This window comes from Camellia sinensis, chromosome 7 (genome assembly GCF_055761805.1).
Source record: "Camellia sinensis isolate YWXY chromosome 7, ASM5576180v1, whole genome shotgun sequence".
Classification (NCBI taxonomy): Eukaryota; Viridiplantae; Streptophyta; class Magnoliopsida; order Ericales; family Theaceae; genus Camellia; species Camellia sinensis.
This window is the reverse complement of record NC_138967.1, coordinates 195,394,118-195,413,824: the sequence shown is the minus strand read 5'-3', so window position 1 is coordinate 195,413,824 and position 19,707 is coordinate 195,394,118. Positions and strand designations below refer to the sequence as shown.

The 19,707-nt window shown below is 34.4% G+C and overlaps 2 protein-coding genes across 4 annotated transcripts; both read right to left on the bottom strand.

Moving 5' to 3' along the window:
* Positions 1-187: 187 nt before the first annotated feature.
* On the bottom strand, positions 188-8,785 carry LOC114281744 (uncharacterized). Its single transcript, XM_082880306.1, has 13 exons — positions 8,165-8,785; positions 6,818-6,895; positions 6,237-6,394; positions 5,413-5,488; positions 4,002-4,069; positions 3,598-3,847; positions 3,275-3,403; positions 3,071-3,177; positions 2,936-2,989; positions 2,756-2,839; positions 2,069-2,232; positions 1,458-1,604; positions 188-584 (listed from the first exon to the last, which is right to left on the bottom strand). The coding sequence occupies exons 1-12, from the start codon at positions 8,535-8,537 to the stop codon at positions 1,460-1,462; spliced, it is 1,686 nt and encodes a 561-aa protein (XP_082736432.1). The 5' UTR covers positions 8,538-8,785; the 3' UTR covers positions 188-584; positions 1,458-1,459.
* A 2,008-nt stretch (positions 8,786-10,793) lies between these two features.
* On the bottom strand, positions 10,794-13,942 carry LOC114281745 (RNA methyltransferase family protein). 3 transcript variants are annotated; one of them, XR_003635996.2, is made up of 4 exons: positions 13,190-13,924; positions 11,952-12,197; positions 11,328-11,548; positions 10,794-11,215 (listed from the first exon to the last, which is right to left on the bottom strand). XR_003635996.2 is itself a non-coding variant. In XM_028224304.2 (3 exons), exons 1-3 carry the CDS (start codon positions 13,871-13,873, stop codon positions 11,402-11,404), a joined length of 1,077 nt encoding a protein of 358 aa, XP_028080105.2. In that variant the 5' UTR covers positions 13,874-13,942; the 3' UTR covers positions 10,794-11,401. The 3 variants fall into 3 exon arrangements, 1 of the variants encoding a protein (XP_028080105.2); XR_003635997.2 differs by having other exon boundaries at positions 10,794-11,180; positions 13,190-13,913; XM_028224304.2 differs by having other exon boundaries at positions 10,794-11,548; positions 13,190-13,942.
* Between the last annotated feature and the right edge of the window lie 5,765 nt (positions 13,943-19,707).

Here is a 19,707-nt window from a genome sequence, read left to right as displayed (position 1 = left end):
TGTCACGGGTAAAACTCCTCCCTCCCTAGGCTATGGCCTGACGTACCCAAAAAAAAAAAAAAGCAAAAAAAAAATTTATAGTTCTAGCAAGTTGAAAAATGAAATAATACTAATTCCCAAAATAAAAATGAAATAGTAATAAAAACTATAAACAGTCTTATAAGTTGTACCAAACAAGGCCTTCATCTTCTTGACAAGACAAATTTCATTGAATGTAAAAAGAACACATTAAATCTGATGCCAAAAAAATATACAAAGGACAGAAAAGTGAATGTAGAATCAGTAGAGAGCATAACACTGCTCAAAGAAATCATCTTTGCACAGAGATTATGCTATGGGACTGAGCACATGAAAATGTAGCATCTAGGGTTCTTCCATTATCAGCTCTTCCAAAAGAATAAATCACCATGCCTTGCCCATTGGAAATAAACTAAAATTCTCCAGAAGAAATTGCCGAAGTTTCTCACTTAAATCAGCAATTTAGGAGCTTGCAGTTTGGGTTATAGTACGCAGCAAAAAAAGAATCCTCAGCCAACACAACCTTCTCATGACTTTATATCATGGTTCAAAAGTCGTCAGCAAATCTGTAATTATAACCAGAAATATCGTTCTTCATAATTCCAGAGATTTAACAAAAAGCTCGAGCAGTTTAAACGGACGAAACAAGAAAGATGCATGCAATTCCTTACGCTTTATGAATTTTCCAATGATGTGTACGTGAGTGTTTGGGAAGTGGATTTTTTTATAAGTTTTTTTAGTTAAAAGATATTATTGGAGAAATTTTTTTGTGTTTAGGAAGATAGTTGAATTTTTTTGTGATTAGATGTGACGTTTGTGAGAGAAAAAGTGAAATGATTATGAGGTTTGATGTGATATTTTATTTAGATTTGTTTTTTTTTTAGTTTTGTAACTAATTGTCTTTCAGTGGAAAAAAAAAAAACAAAAATTCATCTTCCCAAACACCACCGCATAAGTAATTACTGAGGTTTTAAGCAACTTCTGAATTTCCAATGGGGTGGTTACTTGCTAACTCTCTCAGTTTATAGAAAACATTTTTTTCCCCTAAATTTTTGAGAACAAATGCTATTCTTTTGGTAAAGAAAACAGATAAACGTGTTGTCGTTTCCAGTTTTCAAAAAAATTAAAAATAAATAGAAGGGGGAGGGAATGAAAAACTGTTTTAAAAAATGTGAAAACACTTTTTTCCCTCAAATTTTAGAAAACAACTGCCACTATTCTGTCTATAGTTTAACAAATGCACTTTCATTTCCAGATTTCAATTTTTTTTAAAGTAAAACAAAAAACAAGAACATTACCAAACTAGCGCCTAGTGTTCATTTTTATGTGTGTGTGAGAGAGAGAGAGAGAGAGTGATTTGTTGTGTAATCTTCACATCCTATGACTCTACAACATATAGACAGAATGGTATCATTTAATTTGGTCAATTTTCAATATACCTTTATTTACGAACCCAAGATTCCAAAGAAACAGGTTTCTCATTTCGTGTGTTGATTGCTGTAGTGCCCAAAGGAGGTGCATGCACAGTTATCGGAAGCACCCACTCGCACTTGTCTCTTCCCTCTATCAGAAGAGGATGCTCAAATCTGGCATGAAAGAACCGGAAAGGTGTTATTAGGGAAGCTAGTTGAGTGGCAGAATACTCGACAACAGCTCAAACAGTGCATAATTACATAACATCTAATCACAGCTGCAAAACAAGGTTTCAAATTTCAATGAAGGGTTCAACGATGTCCGAGAAGTGCATAAAGTGTCTTTTATTATGAATCTACATTTGTAATTAAGACAAGTTAAAGAAGTGTTGTACACACTTTTTTGGAGTGTCCGCAAGAGTGCCACATGTCTGACATGGGGTCTTAACACAAACACCTCATTTATGGAAGTGTCCATGCATCTTAGCTTTAGCAACAATGATACCAACTAACAGCCATAAGATCATCCCCTAATGCTAACAAAGCTACACAAACTGTCACATGCTATTATAATTCAAAACATGGAAACCTAAGCGACAATTAGTATATCATTATATGCTCTCATTAAAGTGTCATACCTAGTCCAATCCACATTCTTTGGAGTGGTAAAGAATTCAAAACGAAGAGCCCACTGCACAGAGACACGAGGAGTGGAAAAAGACATGGGCCCATCCATGGGAATGGAAAAGAGAAAACTTGTCTGCACCAAATCTGCTACAACCTCATGGTGATCGCTCTGAACCTAGATAATCCAAAAAACATGGCACTAAATAGATTATCATTTTCTACATGGATAACATAGAAAAATTTAGGTAAGATATATAACAGAATGGCAGCAATATATATATATATATATATATCTTTTCCCCCTTTTTATGCTGTTATTTTCAAGAAGATAAAAGTGGTTTATACTTTATCCCTACCATGGAAGCTCACTAGAAGAACACATCTGTCAAGTATTTAAAAACTTAAACATTCCCAATTTACTTCTACTGATTTGCTGCACTAACATCCCATCGGTTTCAAATATCCGTGCTCACAATTTCATCAATTCTTAGTATATCTGAATGCCAAGTTCATCATGGAAACTCAGCATGCACAAAAAAGCCAAAGCAATCAACACTACCAAATGCCAAAGCAAAAGGAATAGTACACCTTAGCAATTTTGAGCAAGAAAGTAACTTTAAATTTTAAATTAAAATAAGCTATGTAATAACCAGTTTATAACCATGGAAAGCATCACAGCATTGAATCAGAAGGAATACCTTAGTAACTGTTGGGGAATGTCTCCGAGAAGGGTGGATAAGATGACGACTTATAGTCTCAGACATTTCCAGAGTAATCGAAAGCTGAAGAACAGCACTAATTCTAGTCAAATCAATGAGGCATCAATAAAAACAAACAATATGCTAATGATTTCTTTGTTGTATAATAAATGCAATTACCTCAAGGCATCTCCTAGACCCTTCTTCATGAAAGAAAGTAAGAGTGCCACCTATCTGTTACAAAAAGTAACAAAAAAAAATATGTAATTGAAGAAATAAAGAAGAGGCACAAAACAGATAATGAAGTGCAATTACCATATCACTGAAATAATAAGATGAGTCAGAGTTTTTTGGTGAAAATCTAAGCAGAACTTGGTCATCCAATTTAATATTGTATGAACGTCCTCGAATAAAGCTTTCTGCTGCAAGAAATCTTGGTAGCAAATTAGTTTTCTAGGAATGTTAAACAAGAGTTCGAAACAAATCAGATCTAAGAAGGAATAGACAACAATGATTTACATGCTGCTGGTTCAACAGTTCCAGGGACAGCTGGTCCTCTCAAATCATCATCCGTGGACAGAGATTCTGAACGTTCTAGCTGCTGAGAGGGAGAGATGGTGGCTGGATACTTCCGAGGTGACAAAACATCTGTTTAGAGAGAATTCCATCACTCAAAAGAGTAGCTTTTATAATTCAAAACAGATAACCTTACAAGATTTTCATCATTTTATGGGACATGCTGAAGAAATCGTGGACAAAAAAGCAATTACAATAACAATTTCATAAGTGGAAAAAGTAAAACAAATTAAATATGTAATGCTCCAAGAATAGCTGACTCTCACCAGAATCATATAGGACCTCAGCCACAGACAGCTGAGAAAGTGGCATGTATGAAGATATGCTAGTTCGTTCTTTGAGATAAGAAGCATCTTGATTCGAAAACCTTCCAGCCAATGACTGCAAGGATTTTGAACTTCCCAAGGTTCTATGTATATTTTCTTTGGTGGGGTTGTAGGAAGAAACAGACGAGATTTCATCCCTTGAACTTTCATAACCTTCCTCAACTCCATCATATGTTTCATTAGCTCTAGCCTGGAAGAAGGTAGCACTCATGAATGCACTAATTCTCAAATTAGTAGAGACAATTGGTTAGTGAAATATACTACTAGATGGGGTATCCATGTACCCCCCACCCTGCCAAAGAAGGAAAATACAGTGAAAACAACTAGTACAGTTAACAGCTTACCCAATCAGAGTCTCCATCCAACTCTTTCCCATAGACATCCAAAAGGACAGTTGAAGTGGGAACAATTCCTGGAAATATTGGTAAAATGTTTTGCTCATTTAATGTGTATGGAACAAGATTAAATAATAAAAAAATATATATCCACGAATTACAAGCAAATGTAACCACACAAAAGTTCAGAAGTACTTCCACAGGGCCGAGCTCACAACTTCACAGGCAGTCATCGCAATATTAATTTAAGAATTCAGAGAATTGGTGCCCCAAACTATTTTTTTATCAGCTTTCTTTTTTTTAATAAAACAAGTCAGGGAACATTAAAATCTTTTAATGACATAAAGATAGTAAAAACAAATTCAAAAGTAAAATGCTAAAGAAAATTTAAATTGCTAGCCAATTTACCTACAAACAACAAGTGAAGTTTAACTTTATGAAATTAATTCATTATTTGGCTCCTAAACAAGCAGAGATACGAGACGTTCAAGAAATAAGTAGTTGGGAAAAAAAAGTAAAAACTAGCACAAGTACTGCCTTCAATTCTTTTTTTGCTTTTTTGCTTAATGTGCCTTTCTATGAGGACAATGAAATCAAATTTTTTGAGCACGAGCCAGTCAGCTCAGCTGTGATAACTCCATCATGTAGCATAAAATTTTTAACTCAGACTAAGAAGGATCCAGATATGAGGAACCACAACTCTGCAATGGAGAGAAAAGATAGACACATGCAGCGTAGATATTCTGTTAATCATAAAGCAAATATATAAATGTACTTTAGATTCTTAAAACAAAAATCAATTCCTTTTAGACAGTTACTGAGTACAAACCATTTTATTGAGCCTTAGAATCCCATGAATCATGATAACCCAAAAGTTCACAGTTTTTCAAGTTTACAAAGCTAGATAGTACTGAACTAAAGCCAGCAAGCTCCAACCCCTACTTTTTGGGGTCTGTTTCAACAGTAACATTGTAATCCATTAAGTTCTTACATTACTTTGCTATCAGTTTTGGCCAAGCATCAATCATTCTTACATTTTAAATTCTAAAGAGGAAAATTGGTAGAAGGAGAGAGCCTGCCATGGACCTCTTGAGCAACACCATTAGGCAAGCTGGAAAACCTAGCACATCAGTTAACTCAATTTAAACTCATGGAAGCAAGGAGACCCTTGCATGAGTTCCCATGATTATGAAAGATGGAAAAACTAAAAAATATCTGCACTCATCTATTGTTTTTGATCAGCATATCTGCAACCATAGATTGGGTTGCTGTCAATGGTTTCATAACAATTCTACAATGACAACAGTTTCTTAGACCCATGAGTTGACATTATAACTTCCAGTCCAAACTTGAAGAAAGTTTTAAGCAGGAGGCTAACAATTTACCAGTTGAAATAAGCAAGACCAAAGAAAAAACTCACCATCACTCCGACCTTCTTCAATTGGCAAACCATTTCTTTTCTGAGTGACCCATATTTGCAATGGAATCCGAGCTTCCTGCAGAAAGTGAACTTCATTAAATATTTTTTTTCAAAAATCAAGGTCATGACACTTAAAAAATAAAAATAAAATAAATTGGAAAAAAAGAGAGAAATATATCCCATGTCCAAACATGCTTCAACCTAACCATCGACTCATATTCAACGTTCAAGGAAATTTTGGAGAGTAAAAGGAAGAAAAGAAAAGAACTGCAAGAAAGCTTCTGGCAACTGCCTACACTTTTTAATCCACAATAATGGGCATGCTGACATAAAAACCACATTTAAATTTTTTTTATTATAAAAAATGCATGATTTCCACATAAAATTAATAAACTTTCATCAAAAGACATGCTTCAAACTCTTGCCATTTCAATAACTATGAAATATAAGCAGCTTACAACTTCCCAATGTTGGCTCCAACAATTTAGCAAGCATGCAATCAAGTATCTCAATACTATGTCCATGAGAAAAAAGAAAAGAAGAAAAAAAAAATTGTAGAACGTAAAACTGCATGGCACATATGGTGCCACCACATGTCTCATACATAATGACCATTCTCAGAGATCACAAAAATTAATAGCCAAATAGATTTTGGGATACAAACTTTCAAGAAGCCATTTTTAAAACAAGAAATACAGATCAGAGCTACGAATATGATCCGCACGGAAAACCGCATAGCAGAGAAGCACTGGACTATCATTACAGATCATGACAAAATTATTTCAGGGATCATAAGAGAAATTAGAAAATGTGAGAAAACTAACCAGCTCAGCAAGATCTCTACTTGATTCTCCATGAGGGTGTCCATTCTCCAGTATCAGATATTGTCCAGATAATGTGCATCTAACATAATAAAAATAACGGATGGTAGCACCCCTGTATGATGGTGGTATAGTGCTCGGAAGTAAAGTCCGCACCAGATCTGCACAAAAACATGAGGGCTTTAGAGATCCATTAGCTTGAGAACAGGAAATTTAGGAGTGATGCACATGTCACACACCATAGCAAGACAAACCACCACCCCTTAAGTCAAACAAAATTTAACAAGTATGAGAAAACATAAGCTGAGAGTATTTATTTTCTCTTTATGAGTGTGTTTGTCCTCTTGATCCTCTTCATCTATGTCTACTATGGGTATGTGTTTCGAGCTATGTTGTAATGTTCTCGTCTTTTGTAATAATACACTTACATAATAACACTCTGTTTTTCAGATATTTAAACTAATAACACTGTTTTTGTAACAACACTGTGTTTTTCAGATATTTAAACTAACAATCAAAGTGTATTTAAAATAAGCATATAATAAATACAGAGGCCGTATGGAAAAAATGATGATTTGACTTACATGTTTTAGTGGACCCAGAGGAAACTACTTGATTTGAAACTATAGATGTTGCTGAGCTGTCCATAAAAACGAACTCACCTGCAAAGAATTTTATAATACATAATTAGTAACAAATAAAAAATAAATTATTATTTCTTTACTTCTTGTTTTTGCTTATCCAACAAGAGTTTCTTGACAAATTCTAATACCTGAAAACCCTACTGAGATTGATGGCACTTGCACATAAGAAGACTCCCTTTCTCAAGGGATGTTTCTAGATACTCTTGCAAAATAATACAACTAACTTCAGCAACCAATAAAAATATGCTGAATGGGGGGGGAAAAAAGCTTCATGGGAAAGAGATTCAATGTATGTTGACTCAAAAATTCAATATCCCTATTTTCAAGCGTTCATCTTGATATACAAAAGTATAATATCTAAATTTGCTTTCATTATATAAGATTACATATATTTTCCAAAACAGGAAATTCCAAGGAAATGCTTCTGGACATTTTCACGTGTATAGATATAGCGGTGGACCTGTGTTAGCACCAAGGGGTGCCATGGCACCACGCACTTTGAAAGAAATCTATGTATATCCCAGGTATATACTAACACATATGGTTTGAAAGTTGATAATGTCGTCCTATGGCATCCCCAAAAAATTCAATTCTATATGGTGACCATACTATAGCATTTGAAATTATACAAATATCAACATATTCTACATTCATGCTCCAAAAATAACATTTATTCATTCTTCCAAAAACTAACCATCATATTTTTTTGAAATTGATACTCTCATTTATCCTAAATGCACATTTTATTTTTGGTAATGTGAATTATTGTTTTTGTGGTAAATGACTTACAAATGGAGTAATGTAATCATCATGATTCATTTGTAGACCAGAAGGTTGGTTCATATTTAATAATTTGTGTCCCTTTAGTAGAACTTGATACTTTTAATTGTAGTTCAATTTGAACAGATGATCTCAATATGAGTTTAGGATCAGCATTTGTTCTAGCTGTTATTGATGTTGGTGAGTTCAATATGGAATGATGGAATAACTTTCTCTACAACTTTTATACCACATACATGATAATAATATTCTAAATATTAGTCTGAATTTGAGTGACAATTGAATGATTATGTGATTAAATTTACATACAACTGTTGATTTTCAATCAAAATTATATGAAATTGTGTTGTAATTGATTGTATGATGCAATTATTTGAAATGTCAGCAGCAGGAAACTAGAAAAATCATAGATCAATCAAAACAACGAGATAAAGAACAAATTGAAAAATTAAATTGAGAATTGAAATAGAACTAAAATAGTAGAACAATTTTTTTAGCAAAACGAACCTCGCTTTTGCTTCGAATCAGGAGATGACTTCTTCGCAGTGAACCACTGAGTATCCAACTTCTCGATCCCTTTCAATTCGAAGGTAAGCCTTTCGATCAAAAACGAATACTCATCATCGCTATTGCTGGAGCTAGTCGCATTGTTGTATTGAGTCAAACCTAGACCTGAAGGACTTGGTGAATTGTTACGGATCTCAATAGTCACGATCACTGGATCGCCGGGCCTGTACACATCTCTATCGGTATGTAGCTTCAGCGACGGTTGCTCCGCCTCGGAACCACCGCAACTGTTGAGCCTCTTTGCCGAATCGCCACCGTCACCGCCACCGCCGCCGAAGAAGGAGAATCCGCGAGAGATTTTCAGTGGCGGCATTTGCACTCACCTCTCTCCCCCTCTCTCTCTCTCTGAGAATGAGAATTCGGATTTTCGATCCCAGAGAGTAGCGTCGAATTGATTTTCGATATGTATAAAATTGATTATTATTATTATTATTATAAATAACTTTTTAAATTATCCAAATTGTATGAGATGGGGTCGCACAACATAACCCTGACATTATATATTGTATTTATAAAAATTTTCATGGAAGTAATAGAATTTAGAGGACTGATTGAGAGCCCGAATTCATCCGTCTCGAATGCCCCTAAATCATGAAACGACGCCGTTTCGTGATTTTAATTTTTTTTTTTTTTTTTTTTCAGCAGAAATTAAGACGAAGACGAAGACGGAGGAGGAGGAGGAGGAGGAGGGGGAGGGGGAGGGGGAGGAGGGGGACTGGAGGGGGCCTAAAAAATGGGTTGGAGGCGGAGGCGGGGGGCGCGGCGATCGGCGATGGCAGAGGCGACGAGCAGAGGCATGGCGGAGGCGACGGAGGCGAAGGCGGAGGCGGAGGCGAGGCGAGGCGATCGGCGACGGATCGGAGACAGCGGCGACCCCTCTCCCTCTCCCTCTCCCTCTTTCTCTCCCTCTCCCTCTCTCTCTTCCTCCGCTTCGACCTTCCTCTGCGTCGAAAATGGCAGAAAAAAAGAAAATAAAATAAAATAAAATTTCGAGCCACGTTCGAGCCAGGCATTTCGGGCCATCAAATATTTTCCTAGAATTTATTCACGCTTGTTTACTTGGACGAAAAATATTTGATATAATAAAAAATGATAGTTAATTAAAAATATTTTTATACTTAATAGAAAATAAGTTTATATAAGTAAAAAATATTTTTCACTTTTAAAAGGCTAATGTCACTACATTATTACGGTTACTATCACCATCACCATAACTACAGCACCATTACCGTCGTTATCACTGTTGACCACCACCTCGTTCCACCATTATTACCAAAACTAAACTAAGCCTTAAGTCCACTACTACTATCACCAAAAAAATATATATAGGTAGTGTTTGGTAGAGTTTTAGAATTATAGTTTGATAATAGAGTTGTATTTTGAGTTTATAAGTTTTGGAATTATGATTTGAAAAAAGAAAATTTGTTTGATTATGAGTTTTGGAAATAGTTTTAAAATGAGTGTTGAATTGAATTTTGAATTTTTGATGTGACATATAAAATGAGAAAAGTTATTTGACTATTAGTATTGAAAACAGTTTTCAAAACTTAATTCAAAAATCTTTACCTCATAACCAAACATATAACTCAATATTCTATTGAAAATTTATAACCAAACTCTTTTTAAAATTCAATTTAAAAAAATAATATGTCATTTTAGTCTAAAAAAATAATTTATATATTTAAAAAATATCAAAAACAAATATAAATTTTTTTGCTCTAAATAACAGGTGGCGATTGACAATTGTAAAAAATAAAATAAAATAAATATTGTATTGTTCCAGTCAACCGGCTAGTGACATCCGAGAGGACGATCGAATAGACCAAAAATTCAAAAAAAGTCTGGATTATCAAACATATTTTCTAATTATGTTTTGAAATTGATTTGAAATTATGACTTGAACCTCTTACCAAACATAGGATTAGAATGTACTGGTAGAATTAGTTTTGGAAAGCCTTACCAAACACAACCATATATTCTCTAAAAATATTTAATTTTTTTTCTCATATAAAATATTTTTCATTAGAAAATATTTTTCATCCAAATAAATAGAGCATGAGTTTTACAATGATATTATTGACAATTGAAAATAATGATTAACAGTGGTTGATGGTGGGAGATGATGGTTGAAGATAATCGTGACTAATGTTGTGTTTTGAAAAGAGATTTAGAAAGAAAAGACAATAATAATAAAATGTAAACAAAATATACATATATTTTACTTAATTCCATGCACTTTTTTTATTTTCATTTTCAAATCTCTTTTTAAAATTTTCAACCAAATACAACATAATGATGCAATCAGCTCCGGTGATAGTGGGGGCAGGAGGGGTTGAAAGAAAGAGAAATGAATGAAAATTTATTGCAAAATAAATAAATAATTTTTTTATTACAAATATTTGATAAAATTTGTGAACTATTTAACATTTTTTAGAAATGAAAATGAACACCAAGCAAATTTTTGTTCATAATTATTAATTTTTTGTAAATATATATATATATATATATATATAAAAGGATAAAACACAGAAGGTTGAATCTTACAAGAGTTCAAGTTTAGACAAATATGTGAGAAGTCATTAGCATCGCCTATGGATGTTTGCTCTTTGTAGTAATAGCATCCCCCAAATAATGGACTTCAAATGTTATCCTGGCTGAGTTACAATTCACTTTTAACCACAATCACAAGAAACAAGACGACCCCTGGAATTCAAAGTTCAGTAACATAAAATTTTCATTATTACACATCTTCATTTTTCTCTGGTATATTGTAGCCTAGAGACGGGAAGTGTTGATTGTGGTAAGACTCGAACCCTTGACCTACTAGTAAGTACAAGAATTCTGGTCAACTGCTTCATCAACAACGGGAGGTAGGCTTCAGTAAAACTTGCGGCTGTCATGGTTATACCTATGGCTTGTTGATGAGGGTGGCAATGACCAAACTCTCCATTTGCAGCTAGAAATGGACGATAACAGGATTCCCAATGAGAACTGGGTAAAATGGAATGTTTCATGATTGAAGCGGCTGCATCAGTATCAAAGAAGGCAATAACATGATGGATTTTTTCATATTTCCTGAATACTACATTGACTATGCTCATACCTCATGTTTCTTTTCTCCGCTTCTCGAATACTACATTGAATTTGTGGATCTAAATTGTGGGTCTCCAGCATTTCTCATTGACAATTGGTCTTGCTTCTGAATCCAGTCACAAATCGCTGCATACCAGCAAAATCCGATACAATATCTACATCACAGAAGCCGCCCTTCAATTCATTTTTCATGTAATCCACAAGAAACTTGCACTGCTTTTCCCCATTTGTCTGCAGCAAGACAATTTTCAAAAAAAAAAAAAACAAAACAAAACAAAAATAGTGAAAATTCATATATATCATGTTTTGCTGCTATGAAAACGGACTCAAACCATGTCCACAAACTCTGTCAATCACAAACAAGTTTAAGCAAAATATTGCTGATCCAGCACGGAAGAACCGAAGAAGTATTACATTACATTATAGTTTCCATACAAATGCTTCTGCAATGAAAACACATGATGAGCATCTAGTATACAATGTATGTGCTAGATTAAGAGAGGCTCTAGGAATATAAGCACATTTAAACTTCAGAAGAAGGAAGATTTATATCTCAAATGTATATTTGGTGGTTGAAACTGTGAAAGTTTGTGGAGAGGAAAAGCAAATTCTAGATTTAGAAGAAAATTGATACCTCAAATGCAAAGAATCCACCGGGTTTCAACATTGAAGCAGTTCCACGGCAGAGATGGAGAAGATCATCCATGCCATTAGCACCACCATCTAATGCGAGTCTAGGTTCATGTTTAGCAACTTCTGCTTGTAGCCCACTGATATGTTCACTCGGTATATATGGTGGGTTACTCACAAGACCAGCAAGTTCTCCTTCAAAATCCTTCAAAGGTTCAAACCAGGATCCCAGCTTTATCTCGATTTTATCCTGCAGTAGAGATTTAAGGCGATGCTTGAGAGTCGCAGGTTATTATAGAGAGCATTAAAAACCACTACTTTCAGCTCATCTCACTTTTTTAACTGATCCGGAATATGAATTTGGAAAAGTTAAATATTTCTCTATCTACAAGAAATCAATTGCTCATCCTCACCCTCTGATGTGTTCTCATCTAGGTGGCATCAGAGCTTATCTTTTTTTTGGGCAGTCATTTGTCCAAAACTAGGAACACTATTCAGTAAACCAAAATGCTGGAGTTTCCACAATGTTGTGGCCCCAACATGGTAGAAGATAATACGAAGATATTTTTTTTTTTTTTTTTTTTTAAACTTGGTATTTGGCCCAATGGACAAACTAATCTAGGGAACTAATCCCACCGTCTACCAGCGGAGGGCGAATAACCCGGGCAAAGTCCTGTATGGACTACCCACAAGAAATTGTTTGCAACTAGAAGGTTTCGAACCTAAGACCATGGAGGGAACACACCCAGGTCAACCCCTTGGGGTTAAGATAATAAGAAGACATGGTTTAGTGTCACAGGCCACTATCCACACCATGACAACTTAGTGCGAATATAGCCATTTTGTGTAGTTGTCATTCTCACAATTATTAAAGCTATTATCACTCATCAAGCAAGGGGTGATGTTTCTTTCTAGCATTTTGTAAATGGCTTAGAAATCAAATATTAGGTAAAGGCCAACAATGTAAGTACCTCTCCCCATTAATTTGCTAGTCTTTTGTCTATGCTTATGCATTGTCTTGTGGCATGCTCGTGCATTAACATGACCTTGTAAATTCACCTTTTGCTTAATCAAACTACATTTTCCCCCCTCCATTTGACCATTACTAGTGTTGATTGCTCGTAGATTCCTATCCATTAACAATTGAAATTCACCACATGATTTCCAAACAGATAAATAAGTTAATAACAGAAAAAACAGAAAGTAAAACATTGATTAGATCGAAACTCAAAAATCACAAACCTGCAAATTATACCTCTGAACATTATAAGATGCGACTTCCACCGCGACGGGACTCAAATCAGTGGCAACAACCCTCCCACAAGTCCGCAAAACCCTCCCAATCCCAATAGCAAGCGCGCCGCTTCCAGTCCCCAAATCAGCCCACAACCCATCCCTCAACTCCTCATTTCCCTCAACCACATCACTCACCAAGTCAACAACCAATTCAGTCTCAGGCCTAGGGATCAAAACCCCTTCTTCAACACTCAACACCAAGTCCCTCCAATGCTCACACCCAACCACATACTGAAAGGGTCTCCTCTCTTCAATCCTCTGCTTCCATAACACATACAAATCTTTCAATTCGGCTCTCAATGTCACAACCATGTCTTCATTACCCAATTGGGGTAAGATTGATTTGGGGTTTACGAGGGCGTCTTCGATGAGCCAATTGAGTTCTCTGAGAAAGAGGGTTGTGTCTGGGCCATTGTCAGTGGAGGTGACTGAGGAGGCTAGGGTTTTGGCCCAGTTTTGCCATTTTTGGAGGTGTGAGAGGGTGGTGGAGTGAGTGGGCGGTCTGAGAAAGAGTGGGGTTTGGGTTTTTAGGGAAGTGGATGAGGAAGATGAGATGGGTTGGACTGGATTGTAGTGAGAGAAGATTGGTGAGAATTTGGAGAGAGATGGAAGAGAGAAGCCCAGCCTCATCTCCCTCCCTTTGTCTGCCTCGCAACACAGACATTGGGTTTTAGTTAAAAAATAAATAAAATGTTTAATTATATCAAGACCCTTTAATAATAGAATAAATTATATATACACCCTTAATATATACACCCTGATAAATACTTTTTTATCAGAATTTTTTATTTAACAAAATTAACTAAAAAAATAAAATTTGTAACTATCCTCCTATACAGTAATAAAATTACTTGAATTATTAATTTGTTACGACCCAAACCCACCCCTATAGGTTTAGTGTCATAACCGGCCAGTAATCTTTGGATTACCAAAGGTCTCTTAACAAAAGGACACATAATAAGAGGCTGCGGAAGCAAATATAGGAATATACATTGGCTATAGAACTGTGTTAATGTATGTGAGACAGAAATCTTTAAAACAAACTTATATATATATATATATATGTGTGTGTGTGTGTGTGTGTGCACGTGTGACGTCATGATACATCAGTCTTACGTCACCAAAGCTACATATATACAGAACTTTCCAAAAACATGTTCAAACAAAACATAAACAATAGAAGGTACAAAAATCCCCAAGACTCAAAAACTTGATCGGGTCTCAAAAGGGAACCTCCATAGGAGACACGATGGCTGGCTGACACAAAAACTCGCCAAGCAGCAACTTAGGCCTGGTTACGTGCCTGCTCACCTATATATATAATAAATAAATAGTGAGCGAGAGCCCAATGAATAATAACGGAGTAAAGGGGTTTGATGAATGATGATGTACATAACATAATCAGAAACTAGAATTCGTATAATAAACAGATTTACATTCACATTCTTTTTCAAGTCAATAACAGAAATCGGAATACATACTTAATCACACATTTGTTAGCGCTAACAGATCACATATGGGGCATCAAAGAACATACTTGTCAGTCCTATAAAGGGACCTCCGGCTCGGTACGGATAACTTGTCAATTTCATAAAGGAACCTCCAAACTGGGTATGATAACTTTCTCGAGCCCCGAATACTTATCAAAATTGGACAATCATTCATGGTACAAACATAACATTTCATAGAACAGATCTTACTCTATATACAAAAAATAAGTAAGTTGAACATAGCTTTACTAAGTTATTACTCACAATTAACAGATGGCTCCAAGGCAACAGACAGAACGGACAAGTCAGACGTCTTGTGGCACGTGACCTACACAGTTACAGAATGAACACATACTGAATTACACATCCGGAAACATTAACTTAATCATTTCTTATCTTGGTGTGTTTCTACTTCTTGTTCTCAATATTATGTCTTAATCATGGCCTAGGAATGCCTATGATACAATGTGGATGTCAAAATGTACTTTGGAACCCTTAACAAAACTTACTGAAAACAGGGGTCCCGCTCGAATGCAACTTCCTTTGCTCGAACGGACATGCAAAACATGAGTGGTCGCTCGAGCACAACTTTTTCCGCTCGAGCGGTCTGTAAACTTCTGCAAAAGTATTGGTTGTGTGATTTTCACACTCAAAAGCATTGAGAAAACACATTTAAACTTGGAAAACATTGAGAATTCAAGATCATTTCATGAAATCAAGGCCCAAAAGCATGTCAATTGACCAAAACTCCAACTTGAAATTTATGAATGTGCCATAAACATGACATGCATGAATTATTTTGAACTTAAACTTTCCAAAACATGATCAATTAAGGTCAAAAGATAAGAAATGTGATGAATTCTCAAAACCAAGTTAAGATAGACACATGCATGTGAAAATTCTTTAGAATTCTACTAAAAATATCATGATATATGCATGCATGCATGATATGGTTCAATTCTCTTCATTTCTAGTTTAATTCTTACATTATCCATTATAATTCTCTAGAGTTCATGTCTTACACTTCATAATTGTTCAACCTAAGGGTTGAATTCTTACCTAGACTTGAATTCTCAAGTATAGATGTGTAATCTTCACAGTTCCTTCCAAATTCCTCAAAGTCTCTAGCTTAATCTCAAGCCAATTCTTGGTCTTCCTTTTGTTTTGGTCTCAAACACTGGGTCTCCCCCACTCTCATGTTTTTGAGCTCAGGATTGTAGAAATAAAGGTGTAAAATGTGTCCTAGAGCTCTCACATGCCTTATATAGGCTTAATTAAGAAGGTTTAAATCATTGAGCTTACCATTAATCAAATAGACATTAATTATTTTAATTAATTCGTTCCGTTTCGAATTTTAATTAAACCTACCATAAAATTTAAAAAATTTCAGCTAACACAAAAACCAAGTCAATTTCGTGATCGGATGCCGATAGGGCCTTCAATTTACAGAATAGGACAAAAACTAGGGACAAATATTCCTACACAGAACAGATAGAAACTCATATAACACATAACACATGCAATTAATTCATGATTTCTTTTTGATTACTTATTAGGCATTATTAATCATGGATTAACCTTAATCAGAGGTCGAGGTTGTTACGTAATTGAAATATATTTCTGACATAGTTAATTGATTAAATAATTTATTAATAAAATGAGTCATTTGTTATGAAATTGAAAACTTCAAGGTGCATGATGTAACTTTTAGGCACCGTTTGGTAGAGCTGTGGGAAAGTAATTATAAATTATAGCTTATAGTTGTGAATATAAGCCGGTAACCTATTTGGTGTAGTTGTGGGATTATAGATTTAAGCAGTAGAGTAGTGTTTGGTAAATAAGCTGTAAAATAGTTTTTTGTTGTTTAATTGTCATTTTTGCCATTATGAATATAAAAATTGTAATTTTGTCATTTTCTTCACTTTAAATTTTGAAAAATTTATTTCATTAATGGAAGTTGATTAATTAGTACCTAATTTGGTACATTTTTACATTATCTCAAATTTATTTATTTTTTATTTTTATTTTTTTAATAATATTGAGTTTACAAGGGAACAAAAAAATGTCATTGCAATAAAAATACAATAAACTACTATTAAGGCAATAAAAATAAAACTTCCTAGATATTTAAAAAACTTCTAATTTCGTCTGCAAATTGACATACAAATATTATGTTTCCTCACTTCTATCTCGTTGTCATCACATGCAACATCATTTCCATGGCATGCTTGTTGAGATGAAGATCATTCCTCTTCATTAGGCACATAATCCGTGAATCTATCATAAGAGTCAAATGCAATATCGTGGAACTCACTTCGTCAGATGAAATTATGAATTGCCATTGTTGCACAAACAAGTATGACTTGGGTCGGCCACTTGTAGTTTGGTGGGATATCCTTTATCATCGGTCATCTTGCTTTTCAAACCTCAAACATTCTTTCTATTACACTTCTAACTGATGAATATGCTTGGTTGAATTTTTCTTGTACATTTTGGGAGGGTTGACCATGTTCAAATTCAGCTAGATGGTATCTCTCTCCTTTGTAAGGTGCAAGATATCCTTTCATGTTTGGATACCCAGCATCCACTAAGTAAAACTCATTTATTTTAAAATTCCAAAATGAAATTAAAGTAAGTAATTATAAATGTAAAAATAAATGTGAAGACATGAGTGTGGTGCATCTACTGTAGCAATCAAATATAAAACAGTTACCTCATTGTGGTTTTGGAAAATTATAACTAGGAATCCTAATTGTATCCAAGATCCGAGTATCGTGTGCACTTCCTTCCCATCCTGATTAGCAAAATATAAAACACATATCAAAGTCACATGCGGCCATTATGTTTTGAGTTGCATATCCCTTTTTACCTATTAAACGAGTTTGCTTATCTTGAGATATATATGCTTTGATGTGTGTTCCGTCAATTGCTCCAATACAATCCTATTACAAAATAGTTAATAAAAATATTTTTAGTCACAGATTATTAGAAATATCCTACTAACATTATTATATGTAACACCCAAGTTCCACTTGTAATTTTTTTTTACCTTGAAATAAGGATGATATTTGCGTTTGTTTCGAATATATAGATGCACACCATTTCTCTGTTAAGGCCTTACCCAATCAATAGACATCATTGTAACAGCTTTTAACACCTTTTTGAAGTAGTTGACTTTTCGTCCAGTTTCAAGGCCATACTTTGTCTGTAACAAATCACATAATTGATAAAATACCTCTCTTTTCGTTCGAAAATTTTCAAATATTCTTATCCGATTCCCTTCTTGTAATTCTACCATCCACTTCCTCCCTATTAAATTAGATGTCTTACATGGTTCTTTTATCAAATAATTTGTCACATATGTCACTGCAACTGTTGCCGCCGTAGCTAAGAGCATATTATTATGTTGTTGGGTTTGCGATGTGTTGTCTTCATCTTTAGAATCTTCATCATGGTGATTATCATTCCATTCATCATTATCATTGTTACTCATCTCCAAAATACCTACTCATTTAAAGGCTTAGTTACTATTATAAGAATGACCTTGCTTTCTTCTAATTAGATTTTAGTCCAAATTAAGCATTATAAATCATCATGACTTCAAGCAAAATTAATCTTATAGTTTAACTCAAATTTCATTTTCAATTTTAATAATTTAGTCCATACAATTTTAGTCGAATTTTAATTAGGTTATTTCGTTCAAATTAAACATCAAACTTAATGCACTAACGAATCAGAAATGCTTTTGGCTCAAAATGTATAATGCACTAATGAATCCTCATATTCACCTCTAGCAAAAAATAATAGGGCCAGTTTCATATCGTTTCATTTCTATGAGAAAATATTTTTTTAAAATTAAAAAAAAAAATTGAAATTCTCACCTCACTTTTTTTTGTTTTTGTTTTTCGGTTCTCTGTATATCATCATTATGAGACTTCCTAAAATTTGACTTGTTAGATAAATAGAAAATTATAATCATACTAAATAATTGAGTAGAACCAACAACAACAGCATTTCTGATTCATGCAAATTTAATCATACTAAATTTAATCAACAGCAGAAAATTTATAATCATACTAAATAGTTGACTTGTCAGCATTTTTGTAAGAAATATAAATTAGAACCAACAACAACATGCAAATTTAACTTCGTAAAATTATACCTTCAAAGAACACAACAATACAGCAGCAACAAATTGAAATTGAAACCAAAAACAGATCCGAATTCAACACAACAACAGCAACAGATGGAAATTTAGCACAACAATTCAGCACAAAAAATAAATATAGCACAACAAGCAGAAGACAATTCAACATTTCTCACAACCAACTGGAGAACATCTATATATATATATATAAGTCTTCATCATTCACCTACCATTCATATTCAAGATTGAAATCAACCATTCAACCATTCAACTAACATTCAACCAGTCAACCATTCGCCTACCATTCAACTGAGAAAATGCCACCTACCCACCAACCATTCAACCATTTAACTAACAAAGTCCAACATAATCAAAATCCAACAAAATATTAATAAAACTCCAAATAATGAGTCCAACATAAAAGTCCAACATAGTCAATATTAATAAAAGAAAAAAAAAATAATGAGTCCAACAAAACAGTCCACAATTAATAATAAAAGTCTTAATAAAGGTCTTAAACATGAAATAATTAGTAAATTCAGAAACATCCAACATCAGAAACAATTAGCCACGATAACCTGTGGTGGTCTTCTCTATCTCAATCTCCAACTTTAGAAACCTTAGCCGAACTTCATCCGTAGGAAGAGTCGTGAAGCACTCACGACGCTTGTCTCGTAAGAATAATCTAGCAGCCCATACACACAGCTCATCATCCAGGGACACACCAGGGATGTTTTCCAACTTCACCAAACATTCTACAATTGAAGGATATCTTCATGAGGTCTGTGTTGAAGTTGCTGAATATGACTCAACCACATTGACTATAC

What these genes read in the sequence shown, in the direction of transcription:
- LOC114281744 (XM_082880306.1), bottom strand. Translation starts at nt 8,537, where the DNA reads ATGCCGCCACTGAAAATCTCTCGCGGATTCTCCTTCTTCGGCGGCGGT. An exon ending in TGAGGTCCTATATGATTCTG is followed by an intron (nt 3,404 to 3,597) that starts GTGAGAGTCAGC and finishes CTCTCTAAACAG; the next exon opens with ATGTTTTGTCACCTCGGAAG. An exon ending in GGTCTAGGAGATGCCTTGAG is followed by an intron (nt 2,840 to 2,935) that starts GTAATTGCATTT and finishes GCTGTTCTTCAG; the next exon opens with CTTTCGATTACTCTGGAAAT.
- LOC114281745 (XM_028224304.2), bottom strand. Translation starts at nt 13,873, where the DNA reads ATGAGGCTGGGCTTCTCTCTTCCATCTCTCTCCAAATTCTCACCAATC. An exon ending in TTCAGAGGTATAATTTGCAG is followed by an intron (nt 12,198 to 13,189) that starts GTTTGTGATTTT and finishes TCTCTACTGCAG; the next exon opens with GATAAAATCGAGATAAAGCT. An exon ending in GTGGATTCTTTGCATTTGAG is followed by an intron (nt 11,549 to 11,951) that starts GTATCAATTTTC and finishes GTCTTGCTGCAG; the next exon opens with ACAAATGGGGAAAAGCAGTG.